General features: G+C 42.2%; 1 protein-coding gene across 1 annotated transcript; it reads left to right on the top strand.

Annotated features, from left to right (window-relative positions):
• Positions 1-11100: 11100 nt before the first annotated feature.
• NEFM (neurofilament medium) lies at positions 11101-16759 on the top strand. The gene is made up of 3 exons (XM_032389110.1): positions 11101-12800; positions 13505-13629; positions 14883-16759. The coding sequence occupies exons 1-3, from the start codon at positions 11721-11723 to the stop codon at positions 16255-16257; spliced, it is 2580 nt and encodes an 859-aa protein (XP_032245001.1). The 5' UTR covers positions 11101-11720; the 3' UTR covers positions 16258-16759.
• Positions 16760-21124: the final 4365 nt, after the last annotated feature.

Raw genomic sequence — 21124 nt, forward strand, 5'->3', positions numbered from 1 at the left:
TATTGGTGGCTATGTCTAAATCCACACAGCTGGGAATTGGTGAAGGTAGGATTTGAACTCAGAGATCCAGATTCTCTAGGTATTGTAGGTAGGTACCAGGCTATACTAATTCATCCCATAAAAAGACTTCCTTTCCTGTATCTAAATTGATGGAACTTCTGATTTGTGCTTTGCTGGATACATCATTGGTGGTCCTGAGATAAAAGATTTGATTTGTGGGGCGCCTGGCTGGCTCAGTTGGAAGAGCATGCAACGCTTCATCTCAGGGTCGTGAGTTTGAGCTCCATATTGGGTGTAGAGATTACTTAAATAAATGAAAACTTTAAGTTAAAAAATTTGATTTGTAAAGAAGATGTGATAAGGGCACCTGGGTGGCTCAGTCGTTAAGCATCTGCCTTCGGCTCAGGTCATGGTCCCAGGGTCCTGGGATGGAGCCCCACATCGGGCTCCCTGCTCGGCAGGAAGCCTGCTCTCCCTCTCCCACTCCCCCTGCTTGTGTTCCTGCTCCTGCTATCTTTCTCTCTGTCAAATAAATAAATAAAATCTTTAAAAAAAGAAGATGTGATATATATATGTACGTATATATATATATGTAGGTGTGTTATCTGTGCATATACACACGCAATGCAATATTACTCAGGCATAAAAAAAGGATGAAATCTTGCCATTTGCAACAACATGGATTGCACTAGAGAATATAATGCTAAGCAAAATAAGTCAGTGAGAGAAAGAAATACCATATGATTTCACTCACGAATGGAATTTAAGAAACAAAACAAAAGAGCAAAGAAAAAAAAGAGACAGAGGGACAAACCAAGAAACAGACTCTTAACCAGAGAGAACAAACTGTTGGCTACCAGAGGGAAAGGGGGAAGGGTGAATTAGGTGATGGGGATTAAGGAGGGCACTTGTGATAATCACTGGGTGTTGTGAAGAAGTATTGAATCACTGTATTGTACACCAGAAACTAATATAACACTCTATGTTAACTATACTGGAATTAAGCTAAAAACTTAATGAAAAAAAGATTTGATTTATATTAAAGGCTAAATGCATATTTGCAAAATTACACATCAACATATAGTTTCTAAAACTGGTAATAAGAAATGGAAATCAAAGTGAGAATAATCGGCTCTGTATGATTTATTATGTGTGTTACCCCAATCAGGCAACTTTCTCTTTCTGTCATGTCTGTATGCAAGGAAGTTTTGTGGGAGAGTGGGAAGCATGTCTTGTTAAACACATTCACATACTCAATCATTTGGGAAAATAATTTTTTCTGTTATCTTGACATTGAACTATTTGCCTGAAATCAAGCACCCAACAACATTCTGATCATCTTAGCTCTTTTTAGTGCCAAACCTGGTGAGCTAAAGCACATCAATTGACTTCCCTTTTACCCAAGGCAAAATCTTGTCTCTCTGACAAATCTTTAAACTCTTGATAGAAGGGAGGGTTATGTGATCTACTGGTCTTTAATCTTTCCTAGCACATGGGGAGCACTTACCCCATGTCCACTGGTCTACCAGGCATTACGGAGGTGATGTTAGTCATCATTATAATAATAGTAGTAATAATACCATTTATTGAGCACAGTCAAATAAATGATCATTTATTAAGAACTCTACATACACTATTTCACTTAATCTTCAAAACCACACTATGAAATAGCTAACAGTATTATCACTGCTTTACAAATGAAGAAACCTGACATGGCTATTGGTCTAATAGGTCTAATATCTGTCTTACAGGGCAAATAGAGTAAGGCCTTCCCTACTAGACAAAGAAGCTCAACCACCTGGAAGATCCTTCACTTAGTTACCTCACAGACACCCCAGATTCAGTGTGTACTGTATGGTCCAACTTCTCCTAAACCCTAAGCCTGGTTTTCCTCCCATACTTAATATCATGGGGACTGTGTTAGACTGAATAATTGCCCCTCGCCAAATATGTCCACAGCCTAGTCCCTGCACCTATGATTACATTATCTTACATGGCAAAAGAGACTTTGCTGATGTGGTTAACTTAAGGATCCTGTTATGGACTAAATTGTGTCCTCCTAAAATTCGTATGTCGAAGCTCTAACCCCAAGTACCTCAGAATATGACTGTATTTCAAGATAGGGCCTTTAAGTTGGTAATTAAGTTAAAATAAATGGGGTTGTTGGAGGGGCCCTAATCCAATCTGACTGGTGTCCTTGTAAGAAGAGAAGATTAGGACACAGAAAAAGAGACACCAGGCACGGGACATGTGCACACACAGAGAGAAGGACATATGAGGACACAAGGAGAAGGCAGCCATCTGCAAGCTGATGAGAGAGGCCTCAGAAGAAAACCAAACCTGCCAACACTTTGGTCTCCGACTTCCGGCCTCCAGAACTGTGAGAAAATAAGTTTCTGTTATTTAAGCCAGCCAGTCTGTGGTTTTTGTTATGGCAGCCCTAACAAACTAAAACAGACCCTAAAACAGGGGGGATATAATCACAAGGGTCTTATAAGAAGAAGGCAGAAGGGTCAAAGTGTGAGAAGAAGGAAATATGAGAGGGAGTGGAGGTCAGAGAGGAGAAAAGACACACCATTGCTGGCTTTGAAAATAGAGGAAGGAGCCATGTGCCAGGGAATGCAGGCAGCCTCTAGAAGCTGGGAAAGACAAGGAAATAGACTCTACTAGAGCTTCCAGAAGGAACACAACTGGGTCAGTCCCTTGATTTTAGCCCACTGAGACTGATTTTAAAGTTTTGACCTCCAGAACTGTAAGATAATAAACCTCTGTTACAGCAGCCATGGGGAACAAATACAGGGGAGGACATCACCATTCACCTGTTCCTCCAGATCCTGTCCTTTCTCTTGCAGGCCCTGCCTCTCTTTACCCACTTTTCTGAATTCACATCTTCCAACAGTGTCCTCTGGATTATTGCCATTGCCTCCAAAAGGTTTTCCCTGCCTCCAGTCCCTTTCATCCTCTGAACTAGTCTGCTTCCTTCTGCCAATATGATTTTTCTTTTAAAAAAAAAAATTTATTTATTTATTTATTTGAGAGAGAGCGCACGCACACACACATAAGTGGGGGGCGGGGGGGGGCAGGGGGAAGGGGCAGAGGGAGAGGGAGAAGCAGACTACCCATCAAGCCGGGAGCCTGACATGGGGCTCCATCCCAGGACCCCCAGGATCATGACCTGAGCCCAAAGGAGACCCTTAACCAGCTGAGTCACCCAGGTGCCCCTCAATGTGATTTTTCTAAAGTTTTTCTTAAATGTCTTAACTGGCCTATGATCAGCTATAAGATAAATGCAAAGGTCCTGTCATGACATAGGAAGCCTCCCACGGTCTCTTCTCTGTATCCACGTCCAGCCTGGGCCACATGTCTCCTATCTAATCAACCTTGGTTGTCGGCCATCTTTCTATCCCAGGCTACATGTGCCCTTCTCTCCAGCCTAGACTGCGTGTCCTTTTCTCTCCAGCCCATGCTACATGATCCCATCTCTCTATCCTTGGCAACAGACACTCCTCTTCAGCCCGGAGCTACTTGGTTCCCCCTATTCTAGTCACTGGCATCTCTTTGAGCACCCTGTGCTTGCCCTCATGTTGATGCTTTTGGTTGCTTTTCTCCTTTCTTCACCTGGTCACCTCTTACTTATACTTCAAAACTTACCTCAGGTGTCACCTCCTCCAGAAAGCTCTCCCTGAAGCTCTTCCCGCCCTTATCACCAACTGGTTTAGTTTCTCATCCTCCATGCTCCCGTGACACTCTATTTCTCTCTAACATAGTAGAAATAGTGGCTCCATACTTCCCCCACAGTAAATACCTCTTTGCTTGCCTGAGTCCTCCATTAGACTTCATTCTTCCAAGCTGGAATTGTGCCTTTCGTATAATCTCCAGTGTCCAGTACAATGCCTGATATTGAAGAGACCAGTGTTTGTTGAAAGAAAGTTTTAGGAAAAGAGGTAGAACTTCATTTACTCATTCATACAACAGATATTCATTGGGCACTATCTGTAAAACAATGTGAGACACACATATATGTGTAAGACTTGATATCTGCCACTTAGAATTTTTAAATTTAGTCAGTGTTGAGATGTTATTGAAATGTCCAGCAGGTGGTAGCACCTAACTAGACCATAAACACTGAGCCTCAGCCTGAAAGGAAGAACTCATACCTGAAAAAAATGGAAAGGATTTGGAAAATTGGAGTCTTGCTAAAACCAGATCATGGGAGCACAAAGGAGACTGGCAAGCCAGAAGCAGAAAGCTCTCATTAATGTGATTTGGGATCTTCAATAAACACCTAATGGCTTCATCATTATGCAAATATGCTTCATGTTCAAGAAGGTACTCCAGTGTCACTCTCAGGAGTTTCCAAGGAGGCATCAAATTTCCAAAGCACATTGAATCTGGCCGAAGAAAAGGACCATGTAGGCTAACAGGGGGCAAGAGAAAACAGCAAATTGTATTAAATGACTCACAGTGGCTAAGGAAGAATTTTCATCATTAGGAATTCACTTCCTAATAATTTTATGTAATCCAAATCCAGAAGCAGACTGTTAATGACTAATACAGGATACATGCTATTTCTTTTCAAGGTCAACTTTTGTTCAAGAAAAATGAGACACAATTCTCTTCCTTGACCCTATCTGATAAAGCAGAAGCCAAGCAGATTTATACAAATGAAAATAGGGTGAGTCAGAGGACTTTATCCCATAAATAACGAAAATGGATTAAGGCTGACTTGTCTCTAGGCAACCTATATAAATACAGTCACATAACCCTGATTTTTGTATATAAAATAGATGATCAAGAGATTCACTTAAAATTATTCATGGCTATCTCTTCTCGTCTTAATAGATTTTAAAAGCTGCTTCCTCGCCAGCCATCCTGTTGTAAACCTTCCCTAATGAAGACTGTGGGCCAAGCGATTCCTTCTGCCAAGATTCAAGTACTCATTATTGGATCTCTTAAAGTAAATTTAAGTTAAAGAGTTTCATATTTACAAAAAAATTGTGAATACAGAATGATTATTTTTTCTTTTTAATTTGAATGTATATAAATATATATTAGTGAGTGATAATGAAGATAAATTAATGTATAGTATGAATTAAAATCTCCTAGAAACTAATCCAAAAGTGCATGTAGAGATGAATGATAGATACCAGATAAATTAATAGATCAAATGACTAGGGATATTATCCACAGATCATGGACTAGAATGAATTAGATGTCCTTCAAATTACGTAGAAAATTAACTAAGAGGGAAAAAAAAATAACAAAGACAAGTAACTCAAAAACTTTCATTTTTAATATCTTTAATACAGTCACAAAGAAATAATGTTCATCTGATAAAATATGAAAATGTTTTATTTTTATATAAATAGGAAAAAAGTCCACAAAAGAATGTATAGTGTGTGTCCTAGATTTTTATAATATGATCTGACAGTTATATAATAGCTTTTAAATAATATCTTTAAGATGGACTGTGTGGCCTTCAAGGCTGTGTGACTTCGTGGTGAGGGTCATCTTCCCTCCAGAGTCTGATATTCCTGGATTCATATCTGAACTCCAGGATTGCCTAGCTGTGTGTCATACTTAGCCTCTCTGTGCCTGCATGCTCAATTGCTTTTTCTACAAAACAGAGATAATAATAGCATCACCTGGGGCACCTGGGTAGCTCAGTTGGTTGAGCATCCAACTCTTGGTTTCGGCTCAGGGTATGATCTCAGGGTCCTGGGATCGAGCCCCTTGTGGGGCTCTGTGCTCAGCGGGGAGTCTGCTTGGGATTCTCTCCCTCTCCCTCTGCCCCTCCCCCCCACTCTCTCTCTCAAATGAATACATAAATCTTTAAAAAATAATAAATAATAGTATCACCTCAGAGGGTTGTTGTGATAGTTAATTGAGATAATCCAGTGAAGTCTTGGCACTGTGCTCAGCACCTAGTAAGCACTTAAAAATACCAATTATTGTTATTGAGACTACTACTATCTGCCTACTTTTAATTTTTTTTTCATGCTGATGGAGCCTGGATTGGACGTACTAAGAACATTTTTTTTTTTTTAATGTTAGCACTTGTATCAAAAAATCTGAATTCTGGTCCTGACTCTACCACTTACCAGATATGTGGCTTTGGACAAATCTCTTAATGGATTTCACCAACTATAAAATGGGAAAAGTAATTCGTGTTCTACCCTATCTACCCCCCCTCGCCCCCACCCCACGCTCATTCCAGATGAGATAACAAAGTTTTGTTTTGTTTTGCTTCTTTCATGTAAAGCGTTATTCACATATAAAATCTGATGGTGGTGGTGATGATGATGGTTTTGGGATTCAGAGCACCATTAAGTGTAAAAGAATACAGTATTCAGGTCTGACTAGGCCAGATTACGGGGCACCACTTCTGACTGTCAAATCGCCGCCTTCAACTTCACGATGGCACTCCTCTCAATCAACAAGGAGAGAGAAAGGCAGACAGAAAGAAAGACAGAGACAGAAGTTAATACTCAGACCCAATTAGATATTCCTGATCCATTATCATTACTATTATATTATTGTTATTATTACGTTATCATTCTTGATCTACAAGGCCCGTAAAAGTGGTGTTGTTTTTTTTTAAGAGGAAATTAAAAATCAAATATTTGACTAGAAGCCAAGTTGCCTGGCATACAATATCACATTCCTTCTTCTAAGATAGCAAATTACATATTCAAACATATTTATTTTACAAAGCAGGGTCTGGAATTATATAAACAGAAAGATACCATTGATATTTAAATTACAGGGAAAAAAGCAGAAAATACTTAAATTGTTTCTTGGCACTTTGTAGATTTCTACACCTAAGTATTTGTTAACTTTAACCCAAAAAGGTGAGTTAAAGTATTCTAAAATACATGATGCTCTTGGCAATTGCAGTGAAAAGTGATAGATATGATAGTGTGCCCATTTTCTGAGGATTATGAAAGAACACTACTTTTGAGAATCACTGGGATTGTGAAGGAAGAACCAGTCCTGGGCCGATGAGACTTCATTCTTAGGTGAAGCATCTTTCTGACTTTGTTTTATATCCCTGGGTTCAGCTCTGCTCAGAAATTTGGTCCAAAGATAATAGATCATTGATCTTTTCTAGTTTTACAAAGCTCATTTTAATTAAGAGTTTCTAATAAAAGAATTATGTCTCTTGCTAAGGCCTTGGTAAGCTTGGGATAAAATATGCCATAAATATTACATGGCCGCACTGGTGCAAAGTTATGTGCAATGCAGGGTTTGAAAAATTCAAGTGCATGGCATCCGCTTTACAGGTAAAGCTAACGTGTCGAATTAAAAAAAAACTGGAAAATTAATACAGTAGTTTTATTTTGCATCTATTGAACTTTATTTTTAGAATCATTTTTAGCAAGAGTACCTTAAATACTTTTTAAAAATTCTAAATCCTCCTCCTCCTCTGGCTTCCACAGGACTGATTCTCGGTGGTGGGGGTGAAGGGATTACACAGCAAAAAACTCAGCAAGCTACCTTAAAGCCGAAGCTAAATCTTTCTCCCATAAAATATGAAATTTCTAGATATAGAATTTTGAAACTGATTAAGCTTATATTTGGAACAATATAAAGATGTAAAATGTTTTTAATTTTTTTAATACTTTAATTGACTCTCCATAAAAAACAGTCACTGACAGAAATAGAAGGAAATATTCAATGAATAACAATATTTGGCAAGGGAAGCAAACACCATTTCACGGTCTAATGTTAGAAAAAGGACACTGTGGTTCAATGGACTTGTTTTAATTAAAGACAACAGGGGTATGTATATCACAATTTTCCTGACAAGAAACAGCCTTTTTCCCCCGAGGATATTTTTATTTTGCTTTCGACATCTGAAATAAAAAAGATCAAAAGTCAAAGCTGCTTCTAAAGTTTGACATCCCAAAGCTCAAGTAGAAAGAATTATTACAGTTCTCATTTTCCTTATGTTCTCACTCCAGGGAACTCAGTCCCTACCTTTCTACACCAACAATGCCTTAAATAATTAGAAAAGGACAATTTTTAAACAATTATTCATCATGAGTTCTAGAATCAGATCCCAGGCGAAATGATCAAGTTCAAGACATCACAGGAGGTTGGAGGAAAGTACAGACTATTTTATTAATCTATGATAGATTCAGCCTACCAATCTGACAGTGGTATCTTCCATCCAGATCATCTTGCTTGCTGCTCCATTCCCACATCCCATCCTCCTTGCATTTTTGTGTATCAAAAAGTATTCTTTTAAATGTAAAGAAATATGGGAAGAAGGAAGAAATATTCAACTCCTCATTTTTCTAAACTTATTTTTTGATTCAGTGAATAAACCCTTCATGCAAAGGTTATTTCTCCCATTATCATTAGATAAGACCTCAGGATAGCTATCTCTTAACTACAAAGTTAATCTTTGCACTTTACCTACTGAAAGAACACATAGCATGCTCTGTATTTCCCTATGAAGTGATTCAAAACACACTGTAGCTTATGGTACAACAATCTAGAGACAATTTAATTAAAAATGTCTTACATCTAAATCATATCTGTAACTTCCCAATTTAGGATAAATTATAAAAGTATCATAGTCAAACTCAACAGTGTTGTAAATTCAGATAAATCCTCATGGTTTTTTTCCTCTTTCGTTAATATTTTCAGAAGATTCCGTAGCCTTAGTGTCATTAGGGCAAAAAATGCAAAACTTTACATTTCTTTCTATGGAAAATATGAGAGTGGTAAATGTTCTTTAAAAATATGAGACAAAGAAGGAAAAATGAATGTTACAGCTTTCTTTAAAAAGTTTCTATACTAAACTCACTGATGAGCATAACCTTCAAGTCACCTTCAGAAAGAGTGATTAAAATAAAAAGTCTAATATAAAATAAAACATCTCAGTCAATGTGTAATTGGACCAATCATTTTTTAAGCCATGGGAACTTTTTTTCTCTGAATGAGGTGACTGATATAATTCTCTGGGTTATCCTATTGTGACCAGACTGAACAATACTTCATGTGACACCGAAGTTACAATTATAAGCTATAGTCACTAACTGGATTTAGCCTGAGTAATTGGCCGGTATTTTGTTTGTATGCAATGCTTTCCTCCTTCTGTAACCAGTTGGAAGCTTAACAATTTCTGAGCTAGTTTAGATACAAGGCAAAACAGGCTAATTGTGAAGTTAGACATGTGTTTCCTTGTAAATGTCTCTCTGCAGAGTCATCTCATTTTTAAAACCCTGAAGAAAAGTAACACCAGCAGCCTGCCTATTAACCATTTGCTCTCACTGCAGAAAGTCCTTCCAGCGCAAATGCAACATAAAACCCCCAAGGGCTTTTTAAATTTTTTAATAAAAGCGGAGAGTAATAAGTAACTAAGGCATAATTATTGCATAATTAGCACTTGGCCTTATCTGATATCACCTTTCCAACCTGGAGATTGGCAGTACTTTACAGAAGGGCAGAAATTTTTCTTTCTCTTTTCCTTTATGTATCCATCAGAAACCAGAAAATCCCCCCTTTTTTCCAATATTCACAAGTCGATCCCCTCACTCTGTCATCTGCCTTTCCCAACAGCTTGAGACAGGGGCTCTCCTTGCCTGAAAGATAACCTGTCACTCAGCAAACTAGAACATCTCCACCCCCCCGCAGCCTGCAATGCTGCAATTTCACATTAATGAGCTAAAAGTAATTCCCTAAATTAACCCCTATTTTAAAATACAAATGGACCAAGGGATCTCATGAAAATAAAAAATAAAAATAAACCTCTAGAAACTTACTGATTGACATGACCACGTCATTTAAAAAAAAACAAAAACAAAAACACAAGACCTAAAGAAAGCATGCTGTGAAAGGAAAATATTTAAGTCTGGGGTGTCTGCTTTTCACAAGCAGTGGTTCCTCTCAGCCGTACCAAGCTTTTCACATGCAATCACTTGTGCCCATGGCCCCAGCAAACTCAGTCATTTAGTCTTACACTGCTCTTCACTTTGTCTTGCAGGATTCTGAACTTTTTTACCCTGAATTACCCCAAAGCACTATGTAAAACAAAGGGGCATGTTACCAGTTAAGAGTGCACCAGACATCAGGAAGTCTAGGTAGATTCCTTGTTGAAATAAACATGTTAAAAGATATGATAAGTCTATTCCAAATCAGTCATTAATATCTAACTGAGGAAATATATTTTAAATGGAGGAAAAAAAATATCTGGCTTAATTCAAGGTTGTGGTGAATCTGTTTGGCAACTTTTAAATTAATTTTAAATTAATTCAGGTGCTTTTCAATCACTGCAGTTACATACAGGGAGTACTGAACAGAATGATGACAAAGCAATTGTTTGTGTTCAAACTTCTCACAAACTATATTCCCCTGGACTTTTCACCTCAGCAGATTTCAAATTCCCCTTTCCAAAGAATATTTGACCTTCAAATTTCAGTCCCTGTATCTCTTGATTTCTTGCATCTATCATATGTTAGAAACCTCAAACTGGGCTGCAATATTATTTCTGTTACCTGACTTTAATGAATTTTAGTTGTTTTCAAAATCTGCAATCGGTTCATTGTGCCAACTCTGCATTGCAGAGAAATCTTAGTGTTCGATTCCAGCTTGGCTCCTGCAAACAGAGTCACTACAAACAGGCTTTAATTGTATTTACTCGGGGAGAAGAGGGGGAAGGAAACCCCCGCTAACCTGACAGGCCCCGCTGGGTGACAAGCCCCCAGGGCAGCGGAGTCTCCGACTCTCCGGCCTGGGCGCTGTCCTTGGTGCTGCCGGCGCCATAACGAGCACAAGCGCCTTACCTTCTGCCCCTGCGGAAGCTGCGGTCGTCCCCCAAACGTTAAGCAGAATGTAGCGCCACATCCCACTTTTAATACAAATAACTACCCAGGCCCATCCTCTTTGTCCCCTTCCCGAAGCCTTCAGGCCCGACTGTTCTTCAAAGTCTTTTTGTTTTTTTCTTCTAGGCCCAACTCTGGGCTTGCGCTCATCCCGGGCTGCTTTAAAAGGAGGAATGGGGGAAGGGGAGGGAGGCGAGGGGAAATGAGGATGGGGGAGGGGAGGAAAGTAGGGGGAGGGGAGGAAGGAGTAGGGGAGAAGGAAAGGACGGGAAGAAAAAGGCCCAGGAGGAAGGGGCTGAGAGAGAGGGGCGGAGTGAGTGGGACCAAAGAAGGCTAAACGTGAGAGAGGGAAGAGATGCCCAAAAGAAGGGAAAGAGATTCAGCACAGAGGATGGGTAAAGAAAAAAGTAATGGAGAAAGGGCAAAAGAAAAGAAAGCCGTGGGTATAAGAAAAGAACAAGGTGGCCAGCAGGTCGGGAGAAAAGCTGCCCGAATGGCAGAAGAGTGACTAGACAAAGAAAGGGCGTTGCGTGAATACTCGTACCGAGGGTTTAAAACGCAATCCAAAGGCGAAGAGAAATGGAGAGAGGGGGCTTGAGGGGCGACAAGTGGCCTGGGACCAAGAGGAGAGTTGGGGGAGGGGCCGGGACCGGGCAGCAAAGTCCGGGGTCCGATGCGGCGTGGGCCCACGTGGAGCCGGCGCTGAATCACTGCTAAGCCGTCTTTACCCCTCTCATCTCCCCCGGCCCGGTGCCCGCAGTCCCCGCCTCCTCGGCCGCCGCCTCCACGGGGCGGGGCCCTGGCCCGGGACCAGCCGCCGCGGCTATAAATGGGCTGCGGCGAGACCAGCAGAACGCTGTGACAGCCACACGCCCCGAGGCCTCCAAGATGAGCTACACGTTGGACTCGCTGGGCAACCCGTCCGCCTACCGGCGGGTCACCGACACCCGCTCGAGCTTCAGCCGCGTCAGTGGCTCCCCGTCCAGCGGCTTCCGCTCGCAGTCGTGGTCCCGCGGCTCGCCCAGCACCGTGTCCTCCTCCTACAAGCGCAGCGCGCTTGGCCCGCGCCTCACCTACAGCTCGGCCATGCTCAGCTCTGCCGAGAGCAGCCTCGATTTCAGCCAGTCCTCGTCGCTGCTCAACGGGGGCTCCGGGCCGGGCGGCGACTACAAGCTGTCCCGCTCCAACGAGAAGGAGCAGCTGCAGGGGCTGAACGACCGCTTCGCGGGATACATCGAGAAGGTGCACTACCTGGAACAGCAGAACAAGGAGATCGAGGCGGAGATCCAGGCGCTGCGGCAGAAGCAGGCCTCGCACGCCCAGCTGGGCGACGCGTACGACCAGGAGATCCGCGAGCTGCGCGCCACCCTCGAGCTGGTGAATCACGAGAAAGCTCAGGTGCAGCTGGACTCGGATCACCTGGAGGAAGACATCCACCGGCTCAAGGAGCGCTTCGAGGAGGAGGCACGGCTGCGCGACGACACCGAGGCGGCCATCCGCGCGCTGCGCAAAGACATCGAGGAGGCGTCGCTGGTCAAGGTGGAGCTGGACAAGAAGGTGCAGTCGCTGCAGGATGAGGTGGCCTTCCTGCGGAGCAATCACGAGGAGGAGGTGGCTGACCTGTTGGCCCAGATCCAGGCGTCGCACATCACGGTGGAGCGCAAAGACTACCTGAAGACAGACATCTCGTCGGCGCTGAAGGAGATCCGCTCCCAGCTCGAATGCCACTCCGACCAGAACATGCACCAGGCGGAAGAGTGGTTTAAGTGCCGCTACGCCAAGCTCACGGAGGCGGCCGAGCAAAACAAGGAGGCCATCCGCTCCGCCAAGGAAGAGATCGCCGAGTACCGGCGCCAGCTGCAGTCCAAGAGCATCGAGCTCGAGTCAGTGCGCGGCACCAAGGAGTCCCTGGAGCGGCAGCTCAGCGACATCGAGGAGCGCCATAACCACGACCTCAGCAGCTACCAGGTAGGAACCGCGACTGCGCGGCCAGCCTGCGCCAGCGCCAGCGCCGCGCGCCCCCGACACTCAGGCACGCGACCCGGCGCGCTCTCAGGCATGCGACCCGGCGCACTCTCCGCCGCGCTCCCTGGCGGCCGCTGGCCAGTGCGCGCGCGCGACGCCGAACTAGTTAGATGCGCAAAGCGTCCTCGCCCCTCTCCATCCTTCTCCACTCCTCCCCCACCCACCGTCTCCAGCTCCTAAGAGCCCTGACTTTTTACAAAACGTGCTTTTTTCCTGGGGAGGTCTAGTTTTAAAGTAGGAGGTACACGTTCGAGTAGTTGACAAAGCAGCAAGTTTAGAATAGCTTGTGCAGAAACTCATATATCCTCAACTTTTCCGGCCGTAATCAGAAGAACTCTTAAAATTGGCTTCAGCCCAAAAGGCTCAGATGAGAAGGGCCAGGTCGGCCGAGGGGTTTTCCCAAACACGTTTGTTTCCTGCTGAGACGAGTTCTAGATGCACTGGTCTCAATGCGTGGTGTGCCCAAGAAATCTCATATTGTCTAATAGATCCTGTTTATTTATTTGATAATTCCCTTGTTTTTTTCTGTTTTTGTTTTTGCGTTTTAAGGGGCTGGAAGCTACAGGGCTTACAGAACTGGAGGGAAGTGGGGGGAGGAGGTAGAAGTTGCTGTTGGAAGGATGAGTCTCTGGCTGTGTCTATTTCAGGACACCATCCAGCAGTTGGAAAATGAGCTCCGGGGCACAAAGTGGGAAATGGCTCGTCATTTGCGAGAATACCAGGACCTCCTCAATGTCAAGATGGCTCTGGATATTGAGATCGCTGCGTACAGGTACCATGCTCACTACCGACCAGGCGGACCCGGCGGAAACACTTACCGCACTGCGGAGGCTGTTTTGGCAGGAACCCCATCACTTAAGTTAAAGCAAGCAGGTGGCAGGGATCTTAAATCAGTCCGTGGCTTTCTTTCTTAATTAAAAAAATATATATATTCTAAAGAATTGTAAATGTGGTTTTACCACTCTACACAGCTTTAAAAGAGTAAACATTAGTTAAAATAAGTATTTAAAATAAAATGTTTTGAGGGATAGCGCTGATTGATTTCAGTGCTTATGCTTAAACTTTTTTATTTTAGTGAAAAATGTTTTCCAACTGTTTGAAACAAAAACGGAATTTTAGTTTTTAATATTTCATTTAGTGGTTTCAGCTTTTCGACTTTATAATGTCAAGGACAAATTCCAGGACATTCAATTTCTGTTTCTCTGTTATAGCTTACTATTGCCATCATCTGGCTGAGAACGGCTATAGACTGATAGGATGGATATATACACATATATTAGATAGAATAGAGAGAAAATATGTATATTCTATTTTATTTAGATTTATATCTGCAGACCTAGATACACAGAGAGAAAAGAAAAAAAGATTATAAGTCTGCTAACTGATGTCACCTTACTGTTGACTAAGTTCATAGGAGAAAATCCTTGACTAAACACTTTCTCTACTACCAAAAGGTCATCATCATTACATTACAGGAATAAATTGCATTCACAGCTATCTCTCTTTTCAGGAAAGCCGAATAATTATATATTAAATAGACACTTTATGATTAAAATTGCAGACCAATTTATAACTTGATATATCCCAAATTCTGATATACGCTAAACGGTTTTCTAGATTTGTTGAACGTTATATTTGCTAAAAGAAATTTAGTGTACATCCTGAAAGTCCAAATGCTTAAGAAGGTCATTAATGTTTTTTTGGCCATGAGGGAGCCTTTCAGCATATTCATGGTGCAGCAGTTAGACAGCCGCAGAGCTGAGATTTGGTGGCTGGGTGTGTTAGTGGACTATTGGGTGTGGTCAGTTACTGCAGCAGGTGATTAGCTGGTGGTCCATGCGAATCTCTGGATATGACACAGTAGACCAGTGAAATGATAGCAGGTATCACACTGGCTTGACAGAATCTTTTATTTATGTGATTCTATTTGTTGAAAGGTACCTGCTGCAATTACCCATAACGTAATGAAACTCAGAAGGCCACTGAGATTTTAATTATGTCGTGTCTTTTTGATCCGATCCTTAGAAAACTGCTGGAGGGTGAAGAGACCAGATTTAGCACATTTGCAGGAAGCATCACTGGGCCGCTGTATACACACCGACCGCCCTCAGTCACAATATCCAGTAAGATTCAGAAAACCAAGGTAGAGGCTCCTAAGCTAAAGGTCCAACACAAATTTGTCGAGGAGATCATAGAGGAAACCAAAGTGGAAGATGAGAAATCAGAAATGGAAGATGCCCTGACAGCCATTGCAGAGGAACTGGCAGTGTCCATGAAAGAAGAGAAGGAAGAAGAGGCAGAAGGAAAGGAAGAGGAACCAGCTGAAGAGGAAGTCGTAGCTACCAAAAAGTCTCCAGTGAAAGCAGCTGCACCTGAACTTAAAGAGGAGGAAGAAGGAGAAAAGGAGGAAGAGGAAGGCCAAGAGGAAGAAGAGGAGGAAGAGGAGGGTGCCAAATCAGACCAAGCCGAAGAAGGAGGATCCGAGAAGGAAGGTTCTAGTGAAAAAGAGGAAGGTGAACAGGAAGAGGAAGGGGAAACAGAGGCCGAAGGTGAAGAAGAGGAAGCTGAAGCTAAGGATGAAAAGAAAACTGAAGAAAAGCGGGAAGAGGTGGCTCCCAAGGAGGAGCCGGTGGCAGAAGCCAAGGCGGAAAAGCCGGAGAAAGCCAAGTCTCCCCTGCCAAAATCACCAGTGGAAGAGGTAAAACCAAAAGCAGAAGCTGGAGCTGAGAAAGCTGAGCAGAAAAAGGAAGAAGAGAAAGTGAAGGAAGAAAAGAAAGAAGAAGTAAAGGAATCTCCCAAGGAAGAGAAGGTGGAGAAAAAGGAGGAGAAGCCAAAAGACGTGCCGGAGAAGAAGAAGGCGGAGTCCCCGGTAAAGGAGGAAGTGGCGGAGGAGGTGAGCACCATCACCAAATCTGTAAAGGTGAGCTTGGAAAAGGATGCCAAAGAGGAGAAGCCACAGCCTCAGGAGAAGAAGGAGAAGGCGGAAGAGGAGGGGGGAAGTGAGGAGGAAGGAGGTGATCAGGGTTCCAAGGAATCCAGGAAGGAAGACATAGCAGTAAATGGGGAGGTGGAAGGAAAGGAGGAAGAGCAGGAAACTAAGGAGAAAGGCAGTGGGGGAGAAGAGGAGAAAGGGGTTGTCACCAATGGGCTAGACCTGAGCCCAGCAGATGAAAAGAAGGGGGGAGACAGAAGTGAGGAAAAAGTGGTGGTGACCAAAAAGATAGAAAAAATCACCAGTGAGGGGGGCGATGGTGCTACCAAATACATCACTAAATCTGTAACCGTCACTCAAAAGGTCGAAGAGCATGAAGAGACCTTTGAGGAGAAGCTAGTGTCTACCAAAAAGGTAGAGAAGGTCACTTCACACGCCATAGTAAAGGAAGTCACCCAGAGTGACTAATATTTGAGTCCATTGCAAAAGGTTAAGCCATATGACAATTTTAATATGCATGTGATTGACAGCTTCAAAACAGAACGGGTTCTCCCATGGGGGCTCCAGACATTGTATTTTACTTTGTGCAATATGAGGGAACTGCATGCAAGCTCAGGGTGCTCCCTCCTCAGTCTTTGGGTGATTCAAATGCATGATATTGTATGTACCTGGGGAATTGGCCAATTTCCTAAGCTGTTGGAAGGGGGGTACTCGGGGGGGGGGCGATGTCTTGAGATGTATTATGCAAAGAACCAACTGAGCCAAAAATAATAAATGAAATACAGAACTCTCTTAGCCTTAAGAAAGCTATATATGAATAATTATGTTTACCTCACTGGTGCATTTAAAAAGGACTTTTGTTCATGGGAGAACCTCGTTGACATGCACAGTTTGCAACCTTTCGTTGATTGATGTTAAATGTCACAGCAGTACTTGCTCAATAAAGGTCATATTGGAAACATAGTCGATTGCATGGTGTCATGTCATTTCAAAGTGAAATCTCCACTACCTGACCCTTTCTTTTCCTACAGTAGATTATTTGGTGTGGGGGCAGTTATAAGTGACCTGCATTTCTTATCATTATTTCCCTGAGGGGGATCACTGAGAAAACATAATCGCCAAAAACATCTTCAGGTGTTATAATCTTTATTTAGCCCAATATCCACCTCAACATTTTAAATGTATATTTTTGAAATAAAAATTCAAGCATCAGATAAAAAAGCAAGATTCGTGGGATAAAAGTCTTCAATTTCCAAATGTTTTGACCCCAAACCAAAACTCAGAACCTGAAAGTGAGAGGGACAACTCTGGAGTCATAACGTGTTTCTTGGAGTTGAGACGCAAAGGAAATCACGGCATTTATAACAATGTGTCCAGAAAAAGCAGGACTGAAATCATTAACAGTCCTAACAAGAAATATCAAACACAAACATACACACACACACACACACACACACTCCTTTTCTGCAGCACTGATTCTTGATTTGGTTGACAGAGATTTATACTTTTGGTGTTTTATTAATTGGGGAAAAATAATGTCAAAAATAAAATACTTCACTCAGAAAAAGAAAAATGGTTTTCTCTCATATAGGCAAAGAAGTGTTTTTAGATTTGGAAAAAAAAAAAAAAAGGCCTGATCTTGCACAAGGAAATAATACCACTCCCTTTTCAATATGTATCTGTTCTAGACCTTTAGGACCATTACTAACTTATTAATTAATATATTGTTTGTTTCAAGTCCATATTTTTCTTATTAATCAGATCATCCCAATAATATAATCCTCGATGCTCTTTTTAATGGCTTTTCAAGATACCCCAATTTTAATTCCTAAGTGCACCCAGGAAGCTCATTGCTAATATCAATATTTGCAATGATGTTTCCCAATCATTAGCCATTTGTCAATCCTCACAATTTTTGCTGTATCTGCATATCATTTGCACGGTGTATTTACATTTTCCTTTAAAAACTCATGTTTAATGTTAAAACACTAATTTTTCTGAAGTAATAATATCCATGCCATCCACGGTAAAAGAATTTTTAAATATAATCAGCAAAAACTTACGCTAGCTACATAGAATTGAAAAGTTTAAAAGAGCATATTGGAAAAATTCAGGACAACTCCTAGGTTGGAAGGATGAGCAGAAGAGGTGGGTGTTGGGAAGACCAGCTAAGACAGCCCTGGGACTGGAGGTAGTAGGAATCATCATGTAGTCACAGGGCTGACTAAACTCAAAACTTGTATCACTCCATTGGAATGTTAGAAACACAGCATACATTTGTCCCATGCCTTGGCCAGCAACACAAGAAGCATCTTGATTAACAGTCCCACCAAGACTGGCACCCATGATGCAGCAGCATTTCCCCAGGGAAGAGTCTCTGAGCTCTTATGAAGTGGGAATAGAGGGGCACCTGGGTGGCTCAGTCGGTTGAGCGGGGTCCTGGGATCCAGCCCTACATCAGGCTCCCTGCTCAGCAGAGAGTCTGCTTCTCCCTCTCCCTCCGCCCCTCCCCCCCACTAGTGCTCACTCTCTCCTCTCTCTCTCTCTCAAATAAGTTAATAAAATCTTTTTTAAAAAAATTAAGTGGAGGAGCATCTGGGTGGCTCAGTCGTTAAGCATCTGCCTTCCGCTCAGGCATGATCCCAGTGTCCTGGGATTGAGCCCCACATCGGGCTCCCTGCTCCGTGGGAGGCCTGCTTCTCCCTCTCCCACTGCCCCTGCTTGTGTTCCTGCTCTCGCTATCTCTCTTTCTATCAAATAAATAAAATCTTTTTTAAAAATGAAGTGGGAATAGACTGGATCTATATGATGTGTTGTTGAATTTTTAAAATACCTACTAAACAGGGTGCCTGGGTGGCTCAGTCAGTTAAGCATCTACCTTCTGCTCGGGTCATGATCTCGGGCTTCTGAGATCAAGTCCATGTCAACCTCCCTGCCCAGCGGGGAACCTGCTTCTCCCTCTGCCTCTTCTCCCCAACCCCTGCTCTCTCTCTCCCTCTCTTTCTCAAATAAATAAAATCTCTTTAAAAATAAATAAATATGGGTGCCTAGGTGGCTCCGTCGGTTGGGATCCCCGGGTCCTGGGATCAAGTCCCTCATCCGGCTCCCTGCTCATCCGAAGCCTGCTTTTTCCCCTGCCTCTGCCCCTCCCCCATGCTCCGCGTGCAGGCGCGTGCCCGCGCGCGCGCGCGCGTGCATGTGCTCTCTCTCTCATGCTTTCTCTCAAATAAATAAATAAAATCTTTAAAACAAAAGGCTAGAAAGAAAGAGAGAAAGAAAGAAAGGAAAAGAAAGAAAGAAGAAAAGAAAGAAAGGAAAGAAAGAAAAAGAGAGAAAGAAAGAAAGGAAGAAAGAAAAGACAAGACTAAATATATAGCCGTTAGTATAAAAATATTCATTTGTCTATACCTAAAATCATTTCATTACCAACACTGGCCCCTGAGGCACAGCTTAGAAACCCCTTTTTGTAGCATGTACTGTTTTCAAATGACAGGACCAATCAGAAGCCCTCCCCAAGGCCAGCTCTAGAGGCTTGTCCCTTCAACTCCAACTTTGTTTTCAGCCCTCCCATTTTCTTTCCTAAGAATAAAAGAATTTTAATAATGCTTCCACATATTCCAGAGCACTGTTCTGTCCTCTTAAAAAATAATAGAATATATCATGGGACACCTGGGTGGCTCAGTCGTTAAGTGTCTGCCTTTGGCTCAGGTCATGATCCCAGGGTCCTGGGATCGAGCCCAGCGTCAGGCTCCTTGCTCAGCGGGAGCCTGCTTCTCTCTCTGCCTACCTCTCTCTCTCTCTCTCTCTCTCTGACAAATAAATAAATAAAATCTTTAAAAAATAATAATAATAGAATATATCTTTGATAAGCCATGCCAACATGTCTAAAGGTATCAGATTGCTTGGTTGTATCATTAATTCAACAAATATTTATCATGAGCTAGGGCCTGGGAATACAATGATCTTCTCTCCTGGAATTCACTAATTCTATTGGCAATGCCAATTATTATACTACTATTTAAAGAAAAAGCAATGTGAAATTATGTTTTCAAATATGTTCAGTGACAGGGAGAGACTACATTTAAAACTCAGCGTAAACCTCCAAGTATTTATGAAGTTAGAATGCTTTTTCCCTAACTATCATCAGTCCAAGGCTACAATGACATTAAGCCATTGATAAATAGAATTTCTTTTCAGTAGATTGCCTTAGAGATACTTCTTCATTTTAAATGTTGTAAGAAGTACCAAAACTAATTAGTTCTCAATTTTCAAATCGGAAATTGAGGCACAGAAAAAAAAAATGTTAACTTTCTCTGGGTCACACAGCTAGTATGTAATAGAGCTGGGATTTCATCCAGATACTCTGGCTCCAGAGCATCTATGCTTAACCCCTTGCAGTACACTACCCCTCAAATCCATCCACTGTGGCCATCGCAATTTATAAGGTGATTCTGGGGTGGTCTCTTCTTTCTCTTCAGACTGAAAGAAAGAAAACAGATCTATGCCATGAGTCTTTCATTTAATATGCCTACAGATCTCTTTACATTAAGAAAAAAAAAAAAGATGTGTTATCGCTTCTTTGTGTCACTGTTTGCATCATGCGAAGAATAAAACCTCCAGACACAAATTAAGCGGTGATTCCTTCTACCACAACAGCTTGCAGTGTACAAAAATGTGGCAAACACTTTTCTTATGACAACTTTAATGTTCAATGGAAAAGGAAAGTGTTATTTCTAGCACACTGTCTTCTATTGCCAGTCAGTGCAGAGACAGTATTAAAACATTGGGATATTCATTCCCACAACAAATAGGTTGGTTGTTCCAGTTTGGAGCAAGTTACTTTTTCCTGTTGGTTTATGTAATTTTCCCAAAGGAAAACAGGATCTATTTTTCAGTGAATTATTTTATTGGCTTTGCCCAAAATTTGTCCACTTCCAGAGCTCCTCTAGCCTTAGAAGAATAAAGAAAGCTTTGGCAAAAACGATGGATTGGAGTTCACGTCCCAGGTCTGTAGGTAGTTAAATTGTGTGTCTTGAGTCCATTGTATTTTATCCCTCTAAGCTTCTGCTATAGACTGGATGTTTGTGTCCTGCAGATTTGTACATGAAGTCCTAATATCCAATATGATGGTATTGGAGTTGGGCATTTTGGGAGATGCTTATGTTCTGAGGATGGGGCCCTCATGAATGAGATTAGTGCCCTGATAAAAGAAAACTCAAGGAGCTCCCTTCTCCCCCCACCACATGAGGACATTGAGAAGAGAGTCATCTTCCAACCAAGAAGCAGGTTCTCACCAGACACTGAATCATGATGCCTTGATCTTGGACTTCCCAGC

Source organism: Phoca vitulina, unplaced genomic scaffold, assembly GCF_004348235.1.
Source record: "Phoca vitulina isolate PV1807 unplaced genomic scaffold, GSC_HSeal_1.0 scaffold53, whole genome shotgun sequence".
In the NCBI taxonomy this organism is placed as follows: domain Eukaryota; kingdom Metazoa; phylum Chordata; class Mammalia; order Carnivora; family Phocidae; genus Phoca; species Phoca vitulina.

Coding starts and splice junctions, on each gene's coding strand:
- NEFM (XM_032389110.1), top strand. CDS start 11,721: ATGAGCTACACGTTGGACTCGCTGGGCAACCCGTCCGCCTACCGGCGG. Junction 12,801..13,504: donor ACGACCTCAGCAGCTACCAG/GTAGGAACCGCG, acceptor TGTCTATTTCAG/GACACCATCCAGCAGTTGGA. Junction 13,630..14,882: donor ATTGAGATCGCTGCGTACAG/GTACCATGCTCA, acceptor TCCGATCCTTAG/AAAACTGCTGGAGGGTGAAG.